This window comes from Bradysia coprophila, chromosome IV, assembly GCF_014529535.1.
Source record: "Bradysia coprophila strain Holo2 chromosome IV, BU_Bcop_v1, whole genome shotgun sequence".
NCBI classification, from domain to species: domain Eukaryota; kingdom Metazoa; phylum Arthropoda; class Insecta; order Diptera; family Sciaridae; genus Bradysia; species Bradysia coprophila.
Genome location: NC_050738.1, coordinates 243,273 through 257,288, shown reverse-complemented (window position 1 = coordinate 257,288; position 14,016 = coordinate 243,273). Strand labels below are relative to the sequence as shown.

Here is a 14,016-nt window from a genome sequence, read left to right as displayed (position 1 = left end):
ATGTCGCCAGTCAATTGCACAGGTCCACAAACATTTGAAACATTCTTCTACGCGAAGAGTTGCGAGTATATTTTATTGAAAAATTAGGAGTGTTAACAGATGATACCATTGTTGTTTAATCAGAATTTTTTTTATTGAATCTCCTCTGCTGTAGAAGACTAAAATTGTTTACGTTTCAAAACTTTTTTTTTCTCGTGCCTCTTATCTTGCAATTTTTCTCTCCTAAAGCTACACATTAACGGCTTTACTGAGCCAGTTCGTTCTAGTTGAGATATTGTATTTGGACAAGTGTGTTCTTTTTTGTGATTTTTTTTTATTGAATCGAAAATTATTTTACAACGCACGTCATATCAAAAGACAAACTTCACTAATCCTATACGATTTAATATCACCGTTTCTCCACACATTAAAACGTCTCGTCTTCTTTAATAACTCTTTACTTAACCGCTACAATAAAGAATACTTAAATTGCTAAAACAAACAAATACTGATCGAAAAATTAGTAAATAAAAAAATACTGGCGCGTCAGTCACAGCGACTGAAGGAAATTATTATTTCAGGACCTAAAATTCACTGTACTGCCTATGTTCGTCTAAATATTTTTTTTTAAATAAATCATTAGTCTCTGAGCAAAAATTCGATGGTGTATAAAAGCGGAACCCTTACGACTAGAGTTCCATTTCCGGTTCAATAAGATTGTTCTTTTTTTTCGTTCAGTCTTGCTTAAAAAACTACTATTATCACATCACAGCAGTATAACCGTTACTGCACACAATAGATATCGACCGCTATACCTATGTTTGGAAACCATTCTAACTATCCTTCTTTGCGGCAGGAGCATCTCTGAAGAATAGTGCCTTGTAGATTAAAGTGGTAATAAGCGCTGCGGACATTGGTGCCACCCAATAAACCTGGAAAAACAATTTTCCTTTGCTTAATATTGTTAGAATGGCCACACACAACTCTCAATTTACCCAATGCAAGTCCCAATCACCATTTAGTAATGCGGGACCAAGTGTCCTGGCCGGGTTCATGCTATTACCGGTTGCTGGACCCTAATTCAATATTGATAATTTTGTTTTGGTTTCTTGTTGTCATCTTAACTCAAAATTCGTCAACTTACGACTGTCATTGATAGTACCGAAACAGCGAAGCCAAATTTTATAGCAACAGAATCTTGTTGTTGAGCGTTTCTGGGATCCCAGGACGAGCAACACAGCGTAATCAAAACCGTTGTCGCAAAATATTCCAAGAAGAACACTTGCACGGTTGTCAGTTCAGGTCGCGGTACAGTGCTGCATATACCAGCGCCTATTGTACCTTCCGGACGGAATATCCCGTCGGGCGTTAACAGCATAAACAAACCGAAACCCATAATAGCTCCAGCTACTTGAGCTATAAGATACGCAATGGCCATCTGTTGATACAAGAATTAGTATCATTTTGCTACGCTTTCATCAATCGCACTTACTGGGATCGAAATCAAGCGATAGATAAGCGCACACAGTGTGACAGCCGGATTGAAATGAGCTCCGGAAATCGTACCGAAGCATTGAACAAGTGACATCACTACTAAGCCGAAAATAAATGGCCCAACAAATGCTGGCTGTTCCGTACCGGCCCAGTTTAATCCACCCATACATCCGAATAAAAGTAACAAAGTTGTACCGAATAGTTCCCCAAGAAACATACAGATCATGTCCACTGTAGATATTGGTAGACCTGAAGGGTTAAAATGTTTTTCGATAGAAATTGGCTCAGGATCAATTAGGAAAATTTGAAGAAAAAATTTGTCTTTAAAATGGTAATATTCATCCAAATATTTTTCATCAAAGTTCGGTGAATTTGCCTGTATCAACTTTAAGCTAAGCCTTAAAATTAAATCGTTTCTCGAAGACTTCGTTGCTAATCCAGAGTTGGATCGGTTATCCGAAAAACCGAAAATTTCGGTTCAGATAGAACCGAACCGAGAATTTCGGTTCGGATTGAACCGAGCCGAAATTTTTGGTTCGGTTTGAACCGAACCGAATACTTTGGTTTTGTCGTAAAACAATATGAAATGAAGGCAGACTCGTCAAAATTGATTGATTTCATTATGAACTAAACAAAAAGAAGTAAATGGAGCAATTGCATGCGATTTTTGTGAGAAAACGAATTTGACAAGAACTTATGAGATTTTCAATTCTCAATAAAAGTATCATGCAATTGCTCCATTTACTTCTTTTTGGTTAGTTCATAATGAAATCAATCAATTTTGACGAGTCTGCCTTCATTTCATATTGTTTTTCGACAAAACCAAAGTTTTCGGTTCGGTTCAATCCGAACCGAAATTTTCGGTTCGGTTTAATCCGAACCGAAATTTTCGGTTTTTCCGATAACCGATCCAACTCTGTGCTAATCCCATGAAAATAATCACAAAAATCGGTCAACAAATGCCCTAGTTGCATGCCATATTCCACTTACGACATAAAAGGACCAGCAAAAATTTTCAATTGCGATTTTCGCACAGCATCACTTTTTCTGTCTGAACCAAGTTTGCGCAACTTCGACTTTCTTCGAGTCTCTTTTGTTCTTTTGCTTCGAACAAAAGAAATTGAGGTGATGTCACTTAAATTGCTACAAATCTTTATCGTCAAATCAACAATCTACCAATTTCCACGGAAAATTTGGGCGGTAAGTCACATTTGTGATTTTATTACAGTTTTCCTTCGTTCATTGTTAAGCAATAAAAAAGGCAATACTTTCGTGTCACTGTCATAATTCAACAACCGATCAGATAATGAAGCAATTATGGATTCGATGATAGCAATTATTACACCTGCCATAAAATTAATCTCATTCTGATAAATCTCCACTCATTGTCAAGAGTAATTAAAAAAGAAACTCAGTCCTAACGTAGTGTCACGCAATATTAATTCCATAAGTTTCTCTTCTTTACTATTCGTATTTCGTTATCAGAAAAGGCTTTCAAATTCGGAAGCCTGAGATATAGTTTAATATATCGATACACTATGCGGTTCTACTGAAACAGATGAATCTTAAACCACTTACACTTAATTAGGAAATGTCGTTTCTCGAGTTGCGGAATGAACGAGCTGGCGCGAGGAGCGTTGTCATTTTTCTTCAGTTCCATTTGGGTTGTTGTTATTGTAAAGACGTCTCCGTTTGTATCTGTGAATGCATAACAATGATGAAAATGTTGAATGTAAATTGAAGAAGAACATAACGAAAGAAAACGGCATACAAGCGATGATAATAAGTTATTAAACGGTACAAAGGTTGGGAGGTAAAGTAAATTAATTTCTTTATTAAATCTCAATTCACACAAACCGCAAGGCTTTCATGGATATACCTTTCCAAAGTGAAAATAATTTCTTCTGATCGTCAAGTGAAATTACTAATTATTATTAATAGACGACGTCCTCAATAAACAACAACTCGCTTATTTTTCATAACTAAGAAAAATTCGTATTTTCATCAACATTTCGACAAGTACGAGACGGCTAAATATATATTTGTTGCCATAAAATGCGCATGAAAATGCATTCAGCTCGTCATCCATCAAAACATAACACGCGATTCTCATTCAAGATTGTGTTAAAGCGAGATACGTATAGCATATTATTATAGCTATGACCGTGCGGCATTTTCCGATATTTATCTTGAATAGCGAAAAATTGACAAAATACAAAACGCGAAATAAGCAAATTCAATGGGTTTTTATATTGAATTCAAGTTCAATGAGTTTGATGTTCCGAATAAATTAGCTTATTGTCAATGTTAAACTGTGTGTTTTCCTTGCAATGTTATCATATTTTGAGTTAATTTTAAATTAAAATTCGGTTGATCAAAGAAACAAGTCTTCCAAATGAAGAAGGTGTATTGTGAACGGTTGTTTTCAGACTTAAATTTTGTTTTTAATGTGAGCAAACGAAACTTGCTTAGGAGGTTGCGGGAATTAGGCCAAAAATCAAGTCGTTGTTGATTCACTTTCACATATTTCCTTCAATTTCGTACACACACTAGTAATCTACTCAAATGAAGAACCATTTTTCACAAATTACAAACATCCATCGATCATGAAATATTTTTGTTGACACGGAATGATGCTTCAAAATACGTCCGTTTTGACCGTTTTTTTTTTAAGTAATCGCCGTTCAATATTTAATTTCTTAAAATGTTCGGATCCACAAACATATCAAAACAAAATACTTAAAAAATCAAAACAATTCGTGATCGATTGTAGTTGAAGCATGAGTGAAGAAAGTTAATGTCAATGTATTTACGATACCAAGACCCTCTCTAGCCACCTAATTACATTTACTAAGGTGGTAAAAATGCAACGTAGCCTTTGCATTTTACAAGTAAAATGAGAACTTAGTTATCAGTGTATGCGTCTACAAACAAAGGAATAAGGTGGTATTTTGACCGCGTCAAAACGGAGTTTGTTTGCTAGAGAGTGTATTGACGATACGTTAAAACCACATTGAAGAAGATAAAATATTTTTACCGGTAAATGGAAATGATTCACAGGCAAATAGTATTTTTTGTAAAAAAAACTTCTTTTTATTCGAATTTCCGCATCCTCTCATTAAATCTCTCAGAGTCGCCATTATTATTGTGAGCTTTCATACGACGATAGCAATAAACGATAGGCCCCGCCTAACTTTGGTCATATATAGCAAATTTTATGTGAAAACAAATGAAGTAAAAGATTTCTAATCATTCTCTTAATACTTTAACCAAAAGAAGTAAAAGATTTGTTAATACCGGCAATATATTTGCCATTTTTAAAAGGATATCGTTTGTTATCTTAGCAAAATGAATGAAAAGACACGTCACGTAAAATTTTCAAGATGAAATTAAAATTTATTTCGATTTACGTAAAATTCAGTCGTATTGGCAAACACATAAGATCGAATATTGATTGTAACAAAATCAGCGAGATGAGACACACAGGCTATCGCAAAAAAAAAGTAAACTCGAATTGTTATTGGGTGGGTGGTGTATTTTCTTATAATGAAAATGAAATCTGTTGACAGTAAACACAATGGAATATTCATCGGGTGGGTGTAGTGTATTTTTTACAACGATTTAAACAACAACAAACAAATGTTTACTCTTGAATCCTTGACAGACGATAAGCACGTCTCTAATTAGGATTCTCAAATCTATTACTTCATTTTGTTTAACAAATTGAAAAGAAATCTTTCACTTCATTTTGATAAGACGGAAATCACTATCGCTTAATTTCGTGTTTTTGTGGTCTGTTAAACGTTCAGATTCACTTGCCGATGTCTTTCAATTTGAGAAACTTAAACACTAAAGACAATCGAAAGTTAAATACAAATTACGTAAAAAAGATGTGATCAATGAACCCATAAAATGATACAACGCTGCGGTAGCAAAAAAATCAAATCTTTGTAATATTCAACAACTTAATCAACAGCACAATATGCATGCATCTCATCATTGTGGTCACATCATGAACATTTGAATACTCACTGGTCATTTTTTTAGCTTTATGAGAATCTGGTCTTTGTACAAGAAATTTTTTCTTCCTTTTTTTTTCTTCTGTAATCTAGTCTATCAATTTGAATCTATTTAGGCTCACGAACAAAAACTAAAACACTTTGCCAAAATATGATCTGTGACGAAAAAAAAAATCATTTAATTCATTTGCATCGAATGTATTGTTATGTTCAAAGTGTAATGCGATTTATTTAACATGAAAACTGTGTACAAAAGCGCTGTGGAACATCGACTAAATGTTTAAATGTTTATTCCACTTCTATACTACCGAACGGTTGTGTACGAACTGTACGATGTGGTACAATCATTGAGTATAATAAACGTTTTTCGGCAAGTCGTTACACAGATTACATATAAAAAAAAATGATAAAAAGCTTACGATTATTTTCTAAACGTTTTTTTTTCAATTGTACTTCAATCAACCGAGCAAAGTTCATTCCGGCTAGGTAAATAAAAGTTTCGTAGAAGGATGTTTGGTCTGTCAACGGTACATAAACACGTTCAGGCGCATCTCAGACTTTATCACATCGATACAAACATAAATCACTCCATTGGGATTCCATAAATTTCACATTCACTTTCTTTCAAAAGAAGTATGTCGTAAAAAGGTCTGACTACGTAACACTACGTGTGGATGTAGATATAGTTGAGTGTTTTTTCGATTTAGATAAATATATATGAAATTGATGATGCGATGTGCGAAGATTAGATAACAACCCAACGACAATTAGATGTTGAAGATAGTGGTCGTAAAAAATTCGGATTATCGTAACAAGAATGGTGTGATAAATGAAGATGATTAGGACTCATTAATGAGTATTCGAAATTGTTATTTATTACAATTTCACTATTAGCACCAACGGATTTTTCTTGATTGTCTTGTCAAACTCACGTAAAGTGCACTTTACTGCACGTTATCATGTAATAGTAGATTACGGCGTATAGGGGCGAATTATTGCGGTAACCCAGTCGAAAGCGAATTGCCATAATCGCTAGTAAGAACAGAACTAAAAATATTGACACAGTATAAATCTACTATTACTACTCAGAATGCAATAGAACCTCAAACACAAAGCTTATATTTGTCATCTTTGTCCATAACTGATGATTATCCGTTTATCAAAAGCTTAAGAAAGTATTTAGTAGATTATGAACGAACCGACAGGCCTTTTTTACTTATACGTACAGTAACTGTCTGAAAAAATGACAGTTGCTTTTGCGTCACAGAATTGTTTATCGGTGATTGAAGTGCGAACTCTGAGGGAAAAATGATTAGGGAAAACCTTGTGACTCATTTATTTGTATTTTGTTATGCATTTGACCGCTAAACAGTACTGGTATTTGTTGTATTCACTCATCTTCACTAGAACGTGTAGATTGACGTTTATTGACGTATACTTCACCCCGTGACAGCATTTAATCGAGACGTTTATCCCTCGATAATCTTTACATTCATCAGGATCAGGAATGAATCACACACTTCTATAACAAGGAATCATGTCTGTGACACGGAAGACTTGGACAGAGTTTACCTAATTCTAGTAAGAATTTTAGTTTAGAAAAATGCTGACGATTTAGATTTTTATTACAAAAAATAGTCCCTGCTCTGTACTTTAAACAAAATCTCAGCTCAATCTAACAATACAGTTATAACGACAAATTGAAATCAAGTTTTCAAAGTCAAGTAGATAAATTTGAAAAAAATACATATTTTGAATGAATTAGAAGTGATAATGGCTACCTGCACCTGATACAGAGGAACATACATGAGTTGGTTGATTTAACTCAACAACTTTACAATAGAATCGAATTTAATAATGAATTATTAGTAGAGATTGTAGTGTTCCACAGAAACACTCAAACATGTTTAACTTGATACAATGGACGTATCTTCAGCCTAAATTCCTTACATTTCGAAAATCAAAGATTAGAAAACTATAATTCGTCTTTTGATGATAAAAATATTTTTTTTAGTAAATTACAGCGGAACGTGCTTCTACCAAAATTTAAAATATGATGAGCTAGATTAAGTTTTGATCAATTGATTGTTCCCTACCTAGGTATAGATCAAATCCTTCATATTTTCAGATTGATGTGAAATCTAGTACTTCAATTATATCACCATACCCTTAATTATAAATTTTCTTGTTCGTGGTATATCGCTTATTTTTGTCGTTGTTACCAATAGCAGATGACCGTCATAGTGTAATAATGTAATTTGATGATAAAACACTATGGACTCTGCCTCGACAATCGACATCTAGTTCGATAACAGTTATTTGTTCACCGAAGTGAGAAAAAAGATGCAAACTTCATTTCGAAGGTGTTGTTCGTGCGAGAACCAAGTCACCCGAGAAAATAAAGTTTCCTACTTTTGTTACCAAGCTCAACACAACGTTTATCACAACAGAAGCTCCCGAAGTTTCAGCTGAGGTGAGAAAATGACTTTTTTTTCGCCTGCGTTGTGAAAAGTATAAAGAATGGTAGATAATCGTAGATTATGTGTATCTATCGGAGAAATGTAGGATATCAGGATCAGGATGATTGATTTACCGAGCCATTGTGTCAGGACCACTTTCATCCAAATAAATCAAGTTTTTCGTCACAACCCCATAGACACGTACGCTAACTCAATAAAGTAAAACTAATTTTGACAGCATAAAATAATGTGCTATTTACATGCTTGTGTTTTCCCTAGGGTCGAAAGTGGCCTATTACACACCTAGAGAAAACAAGAAATTTTGTTTAGGTTTCAAAAGCATGTAAAATCCATCATATAACTCGGGATAAAAAGTTGAAAAGTCTCGTGTTCGTGTGTTAATTGACCTCCGCTTCGCCTCGCATCAACAAAATTCACACGAAAACTATACTTTTCAACTTATTAATCATGTAAATAACTATTATCTCCTTAGAGAAATATACTACGTTGTGTAAAGTACTTTTCAGAAAACGTTATACACATTTTCTACAATTTCTTTCTGGTCAATTCATCAGATGCATCAAAATATGTTTCATCTGGCTTCGGATACAATCAATACACGCCCATTATTCATATCATAATTGATAAGTATACCATGTAGATGTGCTAAAAGGAAGTCGGTCTGATCCGAAAAATGTTCGAACACATAAACAACGACGTTAGACTGCCTATCTTAGCATATGGATTATGAGATTATCCTATTGCTCGATTCATGTGAATTAGCGTAAATTGAAGAATGATTACGAACTTTTATTTTGTTTCAAAACAAAAAATCAATATATTTGTTGGCTTATCGCAAAGTCAACGAGAATCAAATTAATTATGATAAAATAAAACTTACAATTTAAATCAAAACGTAATTATGAGAGTACATATCGTATATTATGTATGACAATAGGTTGCGTTACATTAAATTATTGCTCCCTAATCAATCAACAGCTGTAAAAATGGCGATTAGATTAAAGAAATTCGTTTGATTCTGGAGTTATCTTAAACAAAAGCTACTACTCAACATATTCGCTGAAATGTTAATTCGATTCTAGGAAATCGGGCTTGATAAAAGCTTCTGGAGAAAAACAACTTCATTATAGACTCGAGTCTATAGAGCATTTTGTACCACTTGCACATGACAGGACTCAGAATAATCGCTTATTATAGGAAATGGAGGTCTATTAATTGTGACAGTTGGGATCAAAAGTCGGTCTGTTCCATCTGTCAAAGTGACGTTTTAAACGTCAAACCAACATTTTTATGCAAAATAGTTACGAACTCGCCTATTTTTCCTCAATTCTATCATTGGAATAGACTCATAGAAAAATAAACGATTTTATGATTATTTAGCTAAAATTTTTTTAATTGACGTTTAAAACGTCACTTTGACATTAATTAAAACAATGGATTCTAGGCGTCTATAGTGTGAGTTGATTGTTGGCCAATTCACGCCGTAAGTGTGCCTAAAATTTGAATTTCAAGTGAACGGTTCAATGAAAAAGTGAACCGAAAAGTAACTTTCAACGCTTCCTTGTATGAAAATGACGCTGCGTTAGAAAGTATTACGCACCTTCCATTTTGAATTTCGACCGCACTTACGGCCACAATTCTTTCGAGAAAACGGGTGCATGGTTACAGGCCTCCTTCTTCACCACGGTTAGGAACACATCCATCGAATTGCTGTATATTTACGTTTGGGTCCGCTTAAGTGTACATACATGGGCAATTCCATGGTGTTGTGATGTGGGGAAAGGCTAGTTATCTAGGAAGTACAGAAGCTAGAAAAAGAAGACCAAAAATTTCATATAGAGTGTTTAAGCGTAACGAAAAGGGAATTCACTCATATTGGCATTGCTTCCAAACCAAAACAAATAAAGGATTCTTTCAATTTTGCTCAAGGAACGAAATCTGTAAATAAGACGCAATATCTGCACCTGACAATCTTTATTTCTGATTAAATATTTGGATGAGTCTTAGAGGAAGAAAAATCTCCACGATACACCTGACACCTCGTGATGAATACTTAACGTATAGCGATTGTCAAAAGTTCCCAGGCCACGCAAAATGACTGTATACATGCGTCCACGGCCATTCATATATCAGGTCAAGAAGGCTTTAATTTGTTAATTTGAAAATTAACCAGAAATGTAATTTATTTTTAATTAAAATTGCTTTTGATTGATTAGCTTTATAACATTCGCTGCTCTTCTTCATTTATCCAACCGATACACTAATATATTGATGGGTAATAATAACCTCGACCTCATGCCTCAGTGAGAAAGTAACACCAGCAACAGCATTTTTATTGTTGACCTAGGTTGCGTTAACAAACAAACTGAATTGTTGTGTTGTGTTCGGCATCCATTCCTTTTTTACATCTTTGAAAATGTTAAATTAATTGGCTGCTTTTTTGTTGACTACGTCATAATACCAAATTCTTGTTTATGCGGTGATCACGATGATCATCACAATTTTGTGATATGCAACATTGAAATCTTTAAGCTATCATTCGAAACATTTTTAAAGGAAGTTAACGAGAAATTGTATCTGCATTTTAATGTCTTACTGATTTAGTAGGAATTATTGATGTGAAAACTCTACTAAATCAGTAAAACATTACAAAGTCATAAATTAGCAGAAATAAAGTAAAGTGGTCAATATCCAGACCGGGATGACAACGGTGAACCAAATTTTATCTAAACTCCAAAATTAATTCATCAAAAATGTTAGCAATAAAGAAACCCATAGCACTGCTACTAACATTGACATAGAAAATTTTTGGAGACTGACGAAATGCAAATAGCCGCTTCTAGTCTAGTCGATAACGCAAAACGTTTACAAGAGTCTTCTGCTTATATCTCATACAAAAAATTTCCAAATGTGTCCTAGTAAGAAGAGAAATTTGTATTTTTGCTATAGCTTCCTGTCTCTTCTTGTTAGAATACTTTTAGAAGTATTTTTGGGTGAAATCTAAGCAGAAAACTCTTGTAAACGTTTGTACTGAAAATTGCGTTATCGACTACGCTATTCATTTCTATCGTTACAACAAGAGCAACGCACTTCAAGCATGAGTTGAACCAATGCACTGCTCCTAGCATGAACAGTCCTTTGACAAATGTCCAATTTGGAGGCTTTTGTGATGAGAGCTACCGCTTAAGATTGATTGTATTGTGTGTTTTAACTCATACAACGAAAACAAGTCATCTATCTTTACGAAAGAAACGCAGTGCCTACTGTGACTTCATCAGCCTCCAAATATTTCTTATGTTTATGCTAGGAGCAAGTGCGTTGGTTGAACTTTAAAAAGGGTACTGAAAGTTAACAGTCACACAAGTCACTGCAAAGAAACTATTTTATTTCAAAATTGTTCTCTATTTGGCAGCTGTCGATTGATCACTTTTGCTTGAAGTGCATTGACAGGAGTCAAGCATTCTTAGTATGAGGTTGGAGGTTTTTTTATTGTTTGACTTAAGAGTGTTAATGCTAGTAGCAATGCTATGCTAAAACCTGTAATCTCTTGTTTTTGATGTTTAAATGACATTTATCATAAATAACCACTAGCCACAACAAAGCTAAGTAAAAGACTTTTGTTAGAAAGTGCTGTCCTGTAAATCAAAAATGTTTAAACTTTGATTGGGTTTTTCAAGCTTTATCAATTTTCTAAAAATTTATTTGCTTAATCTTACATCGAGTCATAAGAGGTATCGAAGAAAGAGAAATAATTTGATTTATGATTTGAATACCATTAATAATTTCAGATTTATCGTAACCACCAATATCGGGTCATATTTGAGTACTTTTATGGGTGAAATGCCGCCGGCTCTCATTATCAATTACCTGTTGATAATCTGATATTACAATCATTAAACGATTTTCTCGGTTTTTTTTTAATTAATAAAAGTGCAAACTGTGCTTATTCATGGCAACAAAAAAACAAAGAATTTTTCTGTTAACAAACAGCAATAAATTTTGACCAATAAAATTTGTAAAATAATAAATTTTGTGGTTAACATTTTTTCGGGGTTGTAGGTATGTGATTTACTAAGCAGGTAATGGTTCTCTTTGATTCAGTCGCTGTTATTATTATTATTATTACATAATTATTAAACAAGCTGATCCATAAGTGCTAACAAAAAATTAATTTGCAAATAAATTGAGGAAATTCAATTTAATTGAAAGTTTTATCATTGAGTGCAAACACATCAATTTATTTTAAATGCAACACAGGCGATTTTTTACAACAATATATAAAATCAGGGGAAATTATTACAGATGCATCCGACGGATGTAGATCGTAACAACATTAACATTAACAACATTAACAGTAGATTACAGCAGAGACCATGTAAATGGCCGATTACATTAAGCGCAAAAGTTTGCGGGCTAGAGCGCAGCGAGATTACTACAAGATTAATGACCATCATCGTATATAGGTCAATAAATCCTGTCTATTCTTGTGGATTAGCACCCGAGACTGGCGTGCAAGGCTGGTACATAATGTACTAATGCAATTTTTCATTTGCAAAGGGACTAAGACTAGAGGAAAAATATATGCAAAATTGACCTCATTCTCGTCCCCGACTCATGAAAACACCATTTCCACCATTAGATGGCTTGGCACCGAGATTTATAATTCATATCAGGCCTAATTTCCGAACGAACTTCTTACCTTATAGCGCATTTATTTTCATGTGTCGAAGCTGTAAGCGTCACCTCCACCGATATCAGTTCTTTTGTTCTTTTTGGTAAGTGGATAAAGGGACTTGCGTCACACTTTCACTGTAAGTGATTTGTTGTTTTTCGGAGGTATGAAATGCTAATCGGAGTAACAAATGTGACTGATGATACAAATGATTGTTAGTCAGTATCGAATCGCTGGAGTTCGTATATACTTTACGAAAGTGAAGAAAGGATACCTAAACTTCTGACACGATCATGTTTTGACATACCACTTGTTGTTGGAATTTCGAAAAAGTCTCTCAACTTTTACCAAAAAATTCACTTCGGGAGACGATAAGCTATCGTTTCTGAAAACCTCATCAAATTGATACCAGAATATATATATTACGACCACTTTCTGTCCTGATTGATCTAATGCGTGTGGCAATGCTTGATTCGATGGACCATTTTAAACCGATACGATCACTAAATATATTCATTCGGTACAGACTGAGCTGTGAAATTTGCTTGAAATTGAAATGAAATATTCATCAACGTGTTCGTTTTGCAGTAATGTTTTCCTGGTGTTGTTCGTTCGACTTAGCTGCATCCTCGGCATTATATCTTTAGTGATATTTGTGCATAAGACGTGGTGGTTCAAAGCGAATTCCGACCAGTTTTATGTAATTTGGATCGTTTCGACTGTGATCCATGCTACAATTTGTTTTTGGATGCACCCTGGTCACTATTCAATAGTGTCGTTGATGGTGGTCACAATATTCCATGGCATATCTTGGGGCTGTACTATCGCCATTCCCGTTTTAATGTAAGTAGAATCACTTTCACAATGATTCACTTACACGTAAAAGAAAATTATTCTCCTTAGACAAAGACAATTGTTGATGTGGGAAATTGGTGAAATAGCATCTTACGTGTGTTTGGCTACTGCTTTGTTCTACGAACTATTATGGACCGATCCGTATGCGTTTCGTGGTGCAGTCATTTTTGCTTTTTTAATCAATTTGTGTTGGCTGTGGGTTCGCTGTTTGAGATTTAGTGCAAGCAATATCGATTTTGTTCTAACTGCCGCAATTCCTACATTATGTGCATACCTTATCTGCAGAGTTCATAGCATAGTATATGGGTCGTCGATAGAGTCCGTCCTAACTTTAAACGAATGCGTTTTCACAGCATTAACGGTTTATATTGATGTTGTTCGTGTTTATTTGGTGTACTTAGGCATCTTTGCTTGGACGTTTATTATTCTTCCCGCAGCAATAGCGGGAGAATTTTTCAAAGTTTACTGAAATTTTTCGTTTAAATGTTATTTTATTTCATAAATTCTATTGACTACA

General features: G+C 34.3%; 1 protein-coding gene and 2 long non-coding RNA genes across 4 annotated transcripts; 2 read left to right on the top strand and 1 right to left on the bottom strand.

Moving 5' to 3' along the window:
• Positions 1-309: 309 nt before the first annotated feature.
• Positions 310-5,829, bottom strand: LOC119066531 (aquaporin-4-like). Of its 2 annotated transcripts, none has more exons than XM_037169052.1 (7): positions 5,506-5,829; positions 3,052-3,171; positions 1,472-1,722; positions 1,124-1,417; positions 975-1,055; positions 809-911; positions 310-776 (listed from the first exon to the last, which is right to left on the bottom strand). In XM_037169052.1, exons 1-6 carry the CDS (start codon positions 5,510-5,512, stop codon positions 813-815), a joined length of 852 nt encoding a protein of 283 aa, XP_037024947.1. In that variant the 5' UTR covers positions 5,513-5,829; the 3' UTR covers positions 310-776; positions 809-812. The 2 variants fall into 2 exon arrangements, with proteins under 2 accessions (XP_037024947.1, XP_037024948.1); XM_037169053.1 differs by lacking the exon at positions 5,506-5,829 and adding an exon at positions 5,439-5,457.
• Positions 5,830-7,019: 1,190 nt separating this feature from the next.
• Positions 7,020-12,393, top strand: LOC119066529. The gene is made up of 3 exons (XR_005085767.1): positions 7,020-7,031; positions 10,654-10,655; positions 12,328-12,393. It is a non-coding gene; the product is annotated as an uncharacterized LOC119066529 (long non-coding RNA).
• Positions 12,394-12,808: 415 nt separating this feature from the next.
• LOC119066528 lies at positions 12,809-14,016 on the top strand. Its single transcript, XR_005085766.1, has 3 exons — positions 12,809-13,164; positions 13,233-13,487; positions 13,548-14,016. It is a non-coding gene; the product is annotated as an uncharacterized LOC119066528 (long non-coding RNA).

Coding starts and splice junctions, on each gene's coding strand:
- LOC119066531 (XM_037169052.1), bottom strand. Junction 1,056..1,123: donor CGGTACTATCAATGACAGTC/GTAAGTTGACGA, acceptor ATATTGAATTAG/GGTCCAGCAACCGGTAATAG. Junction 912..974: donor GTGATTGGGACTTGCATTGG/GTAAATTGAGAG, acceptor TTGTTTTTCCAG/GTTTATTGGGTGGCACCAAT.